Source organism: Artibeus jamaicensis, unplaced genomic scaffold, assembly GCF_021234435.1.
Source record: "Artibeus jamaicensis isolate MK-2021 breed Jamaican fruit bat unplaced genomic scaffold, CSHL_Jam_final scaffold_369, whole genome shotgun sequence".
In the NCBI taxonomy this organism is placed as follows: domain Eukaryota; kingdom Metazoa; phylum Chordata; class Mammalia; order Chiroptera; family Phyllostomidae; genus Artibeus; species Artibeus jamaicensis.
This window is the reverse complement of record NW_026522042.1, coordinates 36,804,232-36,817,653: the sequence shown is the minus strand read 5'-3', so window position 1 is coordinate 36,817,653 and position 13,422 is coordinate 36,804,232. Positions and strand designations below refer to the sequence as shown.

Sequence of the window (13,422 nt, the reverse complement as noted above, 5' to 3'; positions counted from 1 at the left end):
GTCAAAAGGTGCTGGCAAAGCATTCATACCATTTAGGACATAAAAAATTTGAAAAAGATAGACTAAGACACGTTCATTTTCTATCATTCTATAAAAATCTTACTATTGTGTAAGGCAACCCAAAATTCACTTAACTTTTACTAATTTATTACCAATATTGAAAAACCCTATATTTCCTATTTTTATTCAGAAGCACTCTTTCCACTTATGTTGTGTGTCTCCCATCCAAGTACTAACCAGGCCCGACCCTGGTTAGCTTCGGAGATCAGACGAGATCGGGCGTGTTCACGGTGGTATGGCCGTAGACTGTTGTGTGTCAAATAGGCATTTAGAGGCTAAATGAGGAAGTTAACTACTATTAATAACATAATTCCCTGGGAATCAGAGTACTCTCCTAACAATCAACTTACAAATGAGTTTTACAGAATACAATCTTTTATTAAAAGGAGGCTACATGTTTATTCATTAACTAGTTGGTGTTGCAAAAAATAGGTATATTTTATAGACATGGGAACTTAGGCACATAAATATTAAATGATTTCTTTGGTCCTCATAATGAGATCAAACATAAACCCAGAACTAGAGATTAAATCAGATTCTTTATACACCTATAGTCATTAGTAATACAAGTCTACAAATGCAGTATAATTCTATAACAGGATATGAAAACCTAGAGATGGAAAGAATCTCCAGAGAATATTGGTCCAACTTTCTGTATGAAGGCAGGCATTATTATCTGATACTGTAGAGAATGGAAAATTATTTAATCAAGGTTAAATTTAAATATTAAGGAAAACTAAAAATTCAGTGCCTCCAGAAACTCATCATATGGAGCACTATTATTTACTATACTTCAAGAGGACATATATGAATCAGAATAGTTTCTGGATTTCAGATGGTTTCCCTTCCTAACTTAACCCACTTCTGGGTATTCACCTGAAGAAATCCAAAACATTTACCTGAAAGGGTATATGCACCAGTATGTTCATTGCAGCATTATTTAAAACAGGCAAATGTGGAAGCAACCTAAGTGTCCATCAGTAGATGAGTGGATTAAAAAAGTGGTGGTACATATATATCACAGGTGGCAAACACAAGGCCCACAGGCCAAATCCCGCCCTCCACCTTGTTTTACCCAGTGGCAGTGCCAAGTTTCTCACTTAACTGTTAAGGAGTAGTTACATTTATACAGTCCTAAAATTACATTTGATCCTTTGAAGGCAACCACGAGGCTGATGTGGCCCCTGGTGAAAATGAGTTTGATACACCTGAATATATAATGGAATATTACTCAGCCACAAAAAGAGCGAAATCTTACCATGTGCAACAACATGACTGGATTCAGAGGGTATTATGCTGAGTGACATAAATCGCACAAAAAAGGACAAATGCCATTACGATTCTGCCTAACAAACAAAACAGAAACAAGCTCATAGATACAGAGAACGAACTGATGGTTGTCAGATGGAGAGGGACTGGAGGGATGGGTGAAAAAGGTGAAAGGGATTAAGTACAAATTGCCAGTTATGAAAATAGTCACAAGGATGTAAACTATATTCCATACAGCATAGGGAATATAGTTAATAATACTGTACTTAACTATGTATGGTGCTAGATGAGTACTAAGCTTATTAGGGTGATCACTTCATAAGGTATATAAATGTCTAATCACTATGTTGTATACCTGAAACAAATATGTCAACTGTAACTGAAATATAAATTTAAAAATTAAATTAAAACTTAAAAAAGAGGTTTCTAAAACTTTTTCAGAATCACATTCTAGCCTACCTTAAATGGGATTTTATATACAAGGGCACTGTACGACACAAAGGACTATGTTCTCCAAATACAGAAAATACGATGAACGTGTTTTATATGGTTACTTCCAATAGCTTGCTTAGATGAAGGTGAAAGTGTCAAATTACAATCTACTTAGTGAAGGTGAAGCTGCTACGGGCTGTTTCTGCAGTACATATTGCTTTCACCTTGAAGAATTCTTATACCATATATGGATTAGTTTTTCCAATTGGATAGCAATTCTTATTTAATGACTAGAAGATGCCAGGACAGAAATAAAAGATGACTTGACATAGCTAATACAATTACATCATTTAGAGACAGACCTAATAATTGAGCTTCTAGATTCAGCAGGAAAACTTAGTGTCTCTCAAAACTCTAACAGGACTGCAAACCAAGGCTTCAGAAGCATTTGCTGGAAATTTTACCCTCTCAAAAGAAAGCTCTTCTAAGGGAATTAGTTTGCTGCAAATGCATATATAGTATATTCTGGAGATACAGAATTAAATTGTAAAGGTACATAATTTCAGTGTTTAAGAGCAGAAATGCCCAATTTTCAGTATTATGTGAAAAAATTATATGAATTACTCAAAGCAGCAATATATAACCATCTGTATTAACTGTATTTCTAAAATGCATGGAAAAGGGCAGAAACGGCAAAGAATAATCAACGAGAGAAACATCTGCTATCTAACTGCAGTATTTCTCCTGCAATCTGCTTTGAGACTCAAAAAGCTGGAAAATATCAAGAGGGCATCTAGCCTGCATATACACTCACATGCCACTTTCAAAGATCTCTTTTTAGATCTCTACTATAGCTTGTTCTTATCTTATTTCTCTTCACCTACAGTCTAGGACTAATTCCTTTTATCTATCAATGAAGATAATGAATCACTACATCCCTAATACATACTTTTACATGCTTGGAAATCTTTAAGCAACTAGTCTTCTCTCATTAACAAGCTAACCACAATTACTTTTACTTTTACCCAAACATTTTATTTGCTAATCTTTAGACTTCTTACTGGGGCATCCCCTATTACTTTCGAAACCTACTGCAACAATTTGGTACTTTAATATGAGCTTCACAACTTCCCAGGATTTACATTATTTCATGGTTTGTTCGGACGAGATCGGGTGTGTTCAGGGTGGTATGGCTGTAGACTCATGATCTGTTCAAACACTAACAGTTTTATTTGTAAATAGGAATGCCATAACTTGGAATCAATTATTCAAAACAGTATTATTGGTTCTGGGGTAATTGATCTCATATAACTTATTCTAGTGGGAAAAACAAATAAGAAACCAGTAAAGAAGTTAAAATTTCAAATTGAGGTTTTGTGAAAAAAATAAGTGATAAGGGTAAAGAGGGCTTTCCTTAGGAGGAAGGAAGGCATTAGGCCTGCAAAAACATGAGAAAAATGTTCCAAGCAAGTTTTGGCCAAAGTGGTCTAAATAGTTATCTTGCTACATATATTTATATGCATTCCTTCTGAATTAGAGAAACTTGCACTGCTCCCTAAATCTTATTTTGAAAACTAATTCTATCTTTTAAAAGTGTGCTTTTAAAGGCTCACTTCTGTGAGCTTTTAAATGTGCTTCATTACCTCCTTAATTGGTAATGCCTGTAAGTTTTCAAGAAGCATGCCTTAAGCAAGTATTTCATAGTACTAGCTAATTATATAAATTACATTTAACGATGGGCAAAAAATAACAGTATTTGAAAAAAATTTTTTTGTCTTATTGGATAGGCCTAAATGAACTTTCTAGAAAATAATTTGGTGATACTTTGTAGGCAAACTGGTAGACCAGTATCCCTTCAGAAGACAGGACTAAAGAGAGCACAGAATCACTGATCTGTTGTTCTAACACTGAAAGGGCTCAGAAGAGAAGATGGACATTGGTAGACAGTTTGTGTATGTGAGATGAACTGGCAAATCAGCTGTCAAGGTTGGAGAGACCCTTCTGCACCTCCACACCTCTTTGACACATTATGATATCAGCTGGGCAACAGACAATTTTAAAGTACAGGAAGATTTTAGTCATGGTTATCAGTTAATTAACAATTTTAGAATAAAGAAACATACTTTCATTTTATAAAATCAGCATTTTTGCCAAGTCTTTAGATATTAAAAAAAGACCAGGAACTTTGGCAGATGTGCTTAGAATCCTGCTGTACTTTTTAAGTCCCTGGTCCCTTATCTGTAAAATGGGTACAAAAATACTATTGTGTGAGGTTGTTTAGTCTCAGGATGAGTGATAACAGATGTGAAGCATCCAGCTCAGTAGGTGGTATATAGTAAGAACTCAAAATAGCTTTAAAAGTATTCTTCAGTATGATCTTCCAAGTATCACTAAAACTTTTCATTACTTTTTAATTACATAAATATGCCTATTAAGAAATGTGTTTACACTGTATATCTATGAAAGAGAAAACTCACAACATAAAACTTAGGGAAGAAACCAATTTCATCAAAATAATCAAATATGTAAAGTGTTACTGCATGGAAACAAGCAAAATGTTGAACAGGTGAGAAAGCTCTCAAAATATTAAATATTTAGTCAGGTCTAGATTATTATGAGAATCTTATTCAGGCTTTACTCATTTACAATTTTGACAGGAGTCAGGGTGAAATGTAACTTTCTACCACCCAAGGGAAAAATACTTTTAAACAAACACATGACAAAAACTAAGAATTAACTTTTTAACAGAAAAAAGAAACCTGTTACTATTTTGTGAAACTCCGTACAAACACATGACAAAAACTAAGAATTAACTTTTTAACAGAAAAAGGAAACCTGTTACTATTTTGTGAAACTCCGTTCGACATGTAATTGCAACAAAGCAGCCACATTCAACCTTGTTCACCTCATGGCACACAAACTAATTACTGAAACTGTGGCATACCAAGAAACATTTTTTGCAGATCTGACCAAAAACAAGTGTCATTCTGATTCATTCACACTGGACTGCTATTGGTGACTGTTGTAATTTTTAAATTTGACAATCTAAGAGAAAACAGGCTGCCCGTGACTAAATAATCAGGTATTGCATATTTTAAAAATTCATGCTGGCACACAGGTTGAAAATCCCTGCAACAGAGGAGCTAACTCAGATGGGGCTGCTGGTGTGACGTGCTATGCAGAAATTATTCCAAAGGAAAGATAAAGCCTCCTTAATTCAGTGTAAAGTTTAGTCATCAGAAATTTGGTTAGTTACGTGGGTAAGACTTTATTTCTTAAAAATAAATACTGGCCAGCCTTATTTCCTTGTTATTCTAAGTTGGCATTCTGAAAAACACTTGAGAGGAGTACTAAAACCTAATTAAGGACGTTTTCAAATAAATAATACCTTAAGAAAACTGGCTATAATGTTTCCACTAAATTCCTTATTCTGCTGCGGCTTAAGAAGCATAGAAAAGGTACAGGGAATAAGAAGCAAAATAGACAGAGGCAGTTAAGAATAGTATAGGAAATGTAGAAGCAAAAAAACTTGTATGTATGACCCATGGACATAAATTAAGGGAGGTGAATGGGGGTGGGGGGTGAAGGGAAATAAAAAGGGGGAGGAGGGAAATAAAGGGAGGAATGGGATAACTGTAATAGCATAATCAATAAAATATATTTAAAAGACAAAAAAGCATAAGTCAGAAAAATGGCCAAATCCAGTCCAAATGACATTTTAATGCTGAAAAAACACCAGAGATACAGTTTCCACAAACAGAAAAGGAAACAGGCTCAGAGTGACTTAAGTATACAAATCAGCAGGGACAAGTGAATCTCAACTCACAAACTAAGACTTTCACTGTAGAAAGAACCAATCTTGGCACCACCTCTCATTAAGGCAATGCAGGTTGCAATAAGGAGCTCAGCAGTTGCAACTCCATCCTATTCCTTAACTTGCAGCCTGCTCTGGAACTGGAAGCTAGCTCAGTAATATCTGACTGTGAAAGCATGGTCTAACACTAGAGCCAAAAAGCTACATACAGTGTTTCCTCCTTATGTGCAAGATCTTGTGGCCCAAGACTTCAATGTGTTTAACCAGGGATGCGCAGAGCCAACTCTTGGAGAGGCAGTAATTGGGAACACTGTCTCTTCACCTTAGCTTTGTAATAAAAAAAGTTAAAATAAATTCTGACCCCCTCCTGGAATTACTATTTGGGCAAGTTTTAAAAGCTCATATATCATTACCTTCAGCAAGTGTTCAGTACACACAATCCAGTGACTGAGTCTTTTTTTTTTTTTTCTGGCTACTACAGGTACAGGCTAGATCCAGCAGGCCAAGCTCTGAAACCATCATCCAAGTCTTTAAACAAGAATGAGTAAGGAAACAACTGCTGCTAATATAACATGCAAACATTAACATATGTCCAACGAACATTATTTTAGATTATTTGCCAAAAGCCTGTTCCCTGGTAAACAAGTTAATGTTGTTATACCTAAACTAGTTATACGTGTTACAGCTTGTTCCTCAAAGAGAACATTCTATAGACTTTCAAGAATAAAAACCTCCTGTATTTGTCATACAACAATGAAGAGGTCTTGCAACACTTGCTGGAGTAGTCAAACAGTGCGGTTCAGTGCAAGCAATCACAAAATTCAGTCACCAACCAAACCAGAGCTAATCTTTCAGTTCCTGTAGATTAGAAGACAATATTAATTCACTCCTTCTGCTTGTTGACTTTTGATCCCTTTATTTGTGTACTGAAAAAACAAGTGCCTCTGTGGGATCTCTATGCCCAGTATAATTATTTATCGTTTACTTTGGGCAAATATCGATAATTTTTTTGTGAAATGAGGTAGGTTCTTAAATTAAAAACAAACAACAAAAAGCCCTCCTCACACAGCATGGCTGCATTTTCCCTTACACATTCGGTGCATCCACCAGGGTCCACTTGCTGTTTTGCCTCCTCTACGTCAGGATTTAACTACTGTCCAACCAGGAAAGAAGCCAAGGGGGACTTGTGAACCAGAAAAAACTCGCCAGGATACTTCGGAAGTCGTTGCGTGCCCTCACCTTGACTGTGGGGACCAACCCTTTTCTTGCCGACGCTCTTTGGTCTAAGTTTCCAGGGACCTCAGACCTCACCCACTGGGGCCCTCCATCACCTGGCTCCCGCAGGGAAGGAGGACTTTCATGGCTAGCCTACGGGGCAAAGGCAGGAGACCTCAGTGCATCCAGACCCATTCCCAGAGGCCTGCGCCCACCCTCGCCAGCACGTCAGCTCCGGAGGTGGCCCGGCGCGGCTTCACCTGCCGCCCGCGGAAACATCGGCGCCATCCCACCCCCGCCCAGCGTCCTGGAAGTCGAAGTCCCGGGACCCAACCAGCAATGGCGCAGCCGGAAACTGGCCTCTCGACTTTCTCAGGCCGGATTCAGACTGGGGCAGACCTGTGGGCGGGGCAGGAAAGCCCGGGCTTCCGCATTCCTGCTTCCGGCCCGGTGGTGAGTGGCGGGTTGGGGTCCGAGCCCAAGGTCCTGGGCACGGTGCACGGGAGGATGGTGGGCTGCACCGGTGAGGTTTCGCCCTCGTGCCCAGTGGAGGCGGTCGCAGCACGGGAGACGCGAGGTGTGGCGGGGCCTACCCCGTGTTCCCCGGGACGGCCGCTCCGAGTCCCGCAGGGTCTGCCCTCGCCGAGGCCGACAGCGTCGGGTGAATGTGGGCCCTCAGGGACTGGTTGGCCGGATGGGCTAACGAAGGAAGACTGAACTAGGGGGAAACCCAAGGAAGCAGCGGAAGTGTCATCAGCTCCAGCTTCAGGCGCGGGTCAGGTCCGCAGACGAAGTCCGGTGAACCCCTTACGGAAACAAGAAGAGTACTATTCCTGAAAGTGTGGGAGGCACAAAGCAGGTGTTAACGCTCTTCTTTGTGTCGGTGGTTAAAACTTGGCCACAAACCAGGCCCTTCACTCCCGCTTTACCCTTTATTGCAAAGTTCTTTTGCTTATCCCTGTATTTTGCTTTAGTTAATTCATTGTTGGGCTGGAGAAGTTGAAACGGAATGATCACTGTAGGGCCTAGGTCCGACTCTGTAGGTGGGGCGTACGATTTGGGGGGATGGGAAGGTGGGCTACGATATTTAACATCTTAGGCAATTTAATGTGTTTTCAGTTGAAAAATGAGGAAACCAGAGGATATAATTAAAACCAGTCGCAGTTTTCTTGAGATGATGGAATTGTGGCTAGTTTATATTTTGTTTTGGTTATCTCTTTTGATTCTTTTATGGAGAACACGAATCGTATAATAGGGAGAGAAAAAAGAACCTTTAAAAAAGGGATGTGTTTGATTTTGTAATTATGAACTTAATCCTGTAAATGCTGTAACATCAGTGAGTTAATGTCTTTTTATATGTCAGTGAGTTATAAAATTTATAATTGTATTGCTTAAGTAAGTTACTTAGTAAAATACGTGATCTCCAGTAAGTAGAATTTTCTTAGAGGGCATTTGCAGTTGTAGTAATTCTTTTTTTCAAAGTAGGAAGAAAGAGATAGATAGTAGATGTCTACGGTGTGCCAGGCAATTCTAGGTGCCATTTATAGGTTGCATACCTACAATTTAGAAGTTTTTCACATAATTTGTATTATAATTATCCTGAAAGTTGTGACTTAAATTTTTTATTCTGTTACCTATTCTTTTCAACCCCCTCCAGCATATAGAATATAAACCTCTTGAAAGCATATAGTAGAGCTAAAGAAGAAGACAATCAACCAAGGGTCATCTGTCTGAAATTGTAATTGGCTCACTAATAATCCCAGGACAAAGTTAGAGATCACAACTCAAGCCTAAGGTACATAATTTTTTAAATCCCAGCTGAAATTATGAGTAACTGTATACAGACCCATTCCTACCACTGTATTCTAATTCTTCTCTTTGAATAGGGGCTGACACAAATGTGAAAGGTAGAAAAGCCTCTGGGGCAAAATAAAGATGACACTCAAATCCACACTATCCTCATTTGCCAGATGGCCCTCCCTTATCAACTCAAAAGGGAGCAAATGCATGGCACCTGTTACAGTTAATTTTCTCATTATTAAATATATTCTCATTTATTACATTATATCCTCAAGTAAGAGTCCTCAAAGTTGAAAGAGGACATAAAATAATATGTCACAATTTGCTTTTATCTCTTTGCATCTGAACGTGGATATTATTGTGGTTTCTTTTTTTTCCTGGAAGTGGTCATTCATTACCTCTCCTCCAAGCATTTCATGTAATCTGGCCTGTCTTTTCCACACACCAAATTTGATGATTTGTATTTTTGTTAATTAGTATTCAATAGTACTAAGGCTGTGTAAAAAAAATGGTAAATGGGTCTCCACAGTTTCCTGGAATGAATATATAAAACTCAAGATTCTTGTAAAAGTTTGCTGCTAAAATTTGTCTTGATTATGGGCAGCATGTGAGAATGCATAGTCTTTGTGACAGATTCCACATGGTTTTCACTTTTATCTTCTATACCTTCATGTCTTTTGAGTGTCACCTTTCTTGTTGTCCTAATTGAATTATTCTTTTTTAACTGAAGATATTAATCTGTTGAAACAGTACTAGTTAATACTTTTAAAAAAACAACTAATGAATGATAATGGAATTCTGAGTTAACTGATTATATGATGTAACTTTCAAAATTTGACTAACCACATATTCTTTTCTTTTGTTCTCTTCCCCCCAGCCTCCCTTTCCTAAGACTGCTACAGAGATGTTTGATATAAAGGCTTGGGCTGAGTATATTGTGGAATGGGCTGCAAAGGACCCATATGGCTTCCTTACAACAGTTATTTTGGCCCTTACTCCATTGTTTCTAGCAAGTGCTGTACTGTCCTGGAAATTGGCCAAGATGATTGAGGCCAGGGAAAAGGAGCAAAAGAAAAAACACAAACGTCAAGAAAATATTGCAAAAGCTAAACGACTAAAAAAGGACTGATGGAATGAACAGGCTCTGCCACTATAGGAAACTTACTTGGGAAATTATGCAGCTATGCAAGGACCCTCTAAGATTTCTTTTCTGGATTTATGACTACTAGTAAACAAAGTGGGAGCATATGGAAGATGCATGTTCTGACCTCTGCTATAGCAGCTTTTAAGCTTCGATATAGAAGTCTGTTGACAGTTTCTGTAAATTGGCATTTATTATACTACACATTCTTTATGACTAACTTAGTCATTTGCCATTTTGCAGCTTATGTCCTGAAACGTAAACATCCTGTGGGGGAAAAATGACTTTAGATTATGAACTCTTCACATACTGGCTCAAAATGGGGTCCTGTTCTGGATGAAGGAAACAAAGAATGTAAAAATGAGACTTGTTCAGAGGTGAACAGTGTGCTTTGGCTCAAAAGAGATCCAGTATATTAATTACATCTTTTATCCTTATTGCTTATTTCTTAGAATCATTCTAGCTTTCTCAAAGCAAAATATTATCAATGAGTACTTCAGTTTTCTGCATTTTTCTCATTTTTGCCTTTGAGATACTGGTAATCAGATATCTTGCCTTTTTAAAATCAAATTTTATAAAGAATTATCTTACTATTTTGTCTATATAGAATACCACCTACTGGATATAACAATTTTTATACTTACAAACACTGCCATTTACTTAGAGATGACTTGTTGAATAGAGTAACACTGATATAAAGCTTGCAATAAAAATTCCAAACCTTATAGTGCTTTGGAAGCAGTTTATTCTTACTTGTGCTAATTAGACATGTGAAGTAGTTAAAATGTCTTAGCTGATAATTTGCTGATTATATAGATACCACTTTCCTTTTTTATTCCATTTGTTTTCAGTGGTAGTGATGTCCTATAATTTTTATTCAAACAAGTTCATAGTGAAAATTAAAATTTCAAATTTGTTTTAAGGAACTCTTACAGAGTAAGTCATATTTCATAAGTGGTAAAAAAAAAAGGCTTCACATTTAGAAAAGTTTTGTTTGGCATAGTAGTAGTTGGGTAAAAAAGATAAATTATGCCAAAACAAGTATGTGTTATCATTAGAAATAAAATGCTAAAGGATATTTTCTTTAAGTATAACTGGAACTTTTTACTATGAAATACAGTTTTTATATATGCATAGACCAATAATTTTACTCGATATCAGTATTTAATAGCTTATTAACATTTTCTTCACCTCTGGTAATGAATTTTAAATTACAGAAACTGTCCAAGAGCTTTAATTAAAAAATGAAAGTAGATATTGAAATAAATTTGATACTTTTTTATAAGGAGGTACTGGGTTTTTTGGGGGGGGAGGGTAGTAAAATAGTTTAGATATGTTATAAGAGTTAGACTTTTCAAAGGTTTTGAATTTCATGTATAGCTAAACATTTTTGTAAAAATTGAGGGTAATGCTTCTCAAATGAGAACCCAAAGACCCCTGAGAATATTTATGGACTGGTATGAACAATACTTACTACTATTACTTAGGTGGTCAGTTCCTACTTGATGACACTGTAATCAACACATTGCAACCCTAGGCACTGAAGTCATCCAGTGTTTAGTTATGAGTTAGTAATTCAAGTGACCTGGGATGTGCTTTTTGTATTATTGAAATTACAACAAAGTTTCAAAAAAAATGCTTAGGTATAACTGTTGACCTTTATGGAACTGCAGAGACCAGTTTAAGAAAAACTTAAGGTATATCTAAAGTGCTTTCAGGTCTTTGCCATCATGCTGTTAACAAAAATAATTTATATACATATGTACCACTTTTCGCTACATTTTAAAGTACTATAGGAAAAGATATATTAATCTCAACCCCCAGTTATCTACTAAAACTGTGGTTTCATTGGTTCTGTTGTGATAATATAAAGGTATTTATTTAACTGAAATCTTTTAAAAATAATTTATTTTAAAGTCCTAACATTTCAATTTTAAATTTGTTTGGCATATACCATTTGTTGTTCAGCTTTCCCCAACATTTATGGAGCCTTTTTATACATGCGAGGTCAACAGGTTTTACAGTATTTGTGTATCTGTGTGTGTGTGGCGGGGGGATTCAAAATATATACTATTGTGAGATTTGGGATTCTTCAGAAAAATCAATCTTCTCTCATTGTAACAATCCGTCATTGAAAGAATCCCATTTACTGTTATCCAGAATACTTCTTTTAAAATTTGCCTACTTATTGATATTGAAGTTCTGAGAAGTAATACAATCAATTTTACCTTTTTTTGGCTGGTTTTGGGAGTGAAAAACAGGCTGCCTGTAACAAATATTTAACGCCTCTGCCCTCTGCAACACACACACACACAGTTTTTGTGTCAGAATTTGATCCATGTGATAGAATCCATGTGATAAACTTCAGCATGGGACTATTACTGTATCAGATGTGCAGGGCATTTTCTTTAATTTCTTGAAATTAAGCATACTGGAAATAAGTTTAGGGAGCTATGAGCTGGAAACCCTGATGTTGGAATAAATTATAGTTAAAACCTATTCTTTCCTTATGGTGAAGTAAGGGAAAGTGGCAGGGGGTACTTTACACCTCCTGTGTTTTAGATTAGAGAAAGTTTGATTCCTGTTTAGGCATGATTGTTTTTATGCTTGCAAATGGTTATAGGATCACTCTGATTAACTTCATATCTGGAATAATATAAGGACAAATTCTTTATTTCTCAAACATTAGAAGGGATTCAATGTTCAAATACCAAAAGTTTTGGAAACACAAGGTAAAACTTAGGATTTATTCCTTTGTGGTATCTTGGAGTCTTTTAACTTAATTCGACTACCATAGACTTTCCTCACCTATTTTTTTTTCTCCAAAGAACACAAAGTTTGAAAAAGCCTTGGCTACATAAATTCAGGTTTCATTTTAAATAGTGTGGTTCATGAGATGGCATTAAGAAAATATATTGGTACTGGTTCAGGGCTAATTAAGAAATTAAAATAGAGAAGGAAAGGTACGTACCATATGATTTCACTCACATGAAATGTAATGAACAATATGAACTAACAAATTAGAGACAGACTCAGCAGGCTGAGTCTGGGGGCAGAGAGGGGAGCTTGGGGGCAGGTGGAGGGGTTGAGCAAAGAAACCACAGGAGCATGAGAGTGGTGCTTGTGGGAGTTGGAGGTGGAAGAGGGTACAGGGGAGGTAAAAGGAAAATGGTGATGGCTGGATACTCAGCGTGGTGAACACAATACAGTGTGCAGAGGATGTGTTGTGGAGTTGTGCACCTGAAACCTGTATAATATTGTTAGTCAGTGTCACCCCAATCGAATAAAAAGGGAAAATATTTTTAATAATTAAAAATATTAAATGACAGCCAGAAATCTGTTAATAAAAGTAGGAATGGAAGAAAATAATAGATAATAGGGAAAAGTATTTCTTCCATTTTGTTAATTTTTAATTTTAAATATCTAAAGCATAACTATTAGGCTAGATTTACATGATTAAACTCAACAGACTGCCCTGACCAGTGTGGCTCAGTGAGTTGGGCATCATTCCACAAAGCGAAGTGTCCCCAGTTTTATTCTTGGTCAGTGTCTGGGTTGGGGGGTTGGTCCCCAGTTCAGGAGCATACAAGAGATAACTGATGTTTTCTCTCTCATATTCGTGTTTCTCCTCCCCAAGCCCTCTCTATCTATCAATTAATCAATCAATCAATCTTTAAATGCAACAGCCAAC

General features: G+C 36.8%; 1 protein-coding gene across 4 annotated transcripts; it reads left to right on the top strand.

Annotated features, from left to right (window-relative positions):
* The first annotated feature begins 7,144 nt into the window (after nt 1-7,144).
* On the top strand, nt 7,145-10,456 carry SMIM15 (small integral membrane protein 15). Of its 4 annotated transcripts, none has more exons than XM_053657363.1 (3): nt 7,145-7,243; nt 8,448-8,585; nt 9,468-10,456. In XM_053657363.1, exon 3 carries the CDS (start codon nt 9,495-9,497, stop codon nt 9,717-9,719), a length of 225 nt encoding a protein of 74 aa, XP_053513338.1. In that variant the 5' UTR covers nt 7,145-7,243; nt 8,448-8,585; nt 9,468-9,494; the 3' UTR covers nt 9,720-10,456. The 4 variants fall into 4 exon arrangements, with proteins under 4 accessions (XP_053513338.1, XP_053513339.1, XP_053513336.1 ...); XM_053657364.1 differs by lacking the exon at nt 7,145-7,243 and adding an exon at nt 7,250-7,451; XM_053657361.1 differs by lacking the exon at nt 7,145-7,243 and adding an exon at nt 7,250-7,570.
* Nucleotides 10,457-13,422: the final 2,966 nt, after the last annotated feature.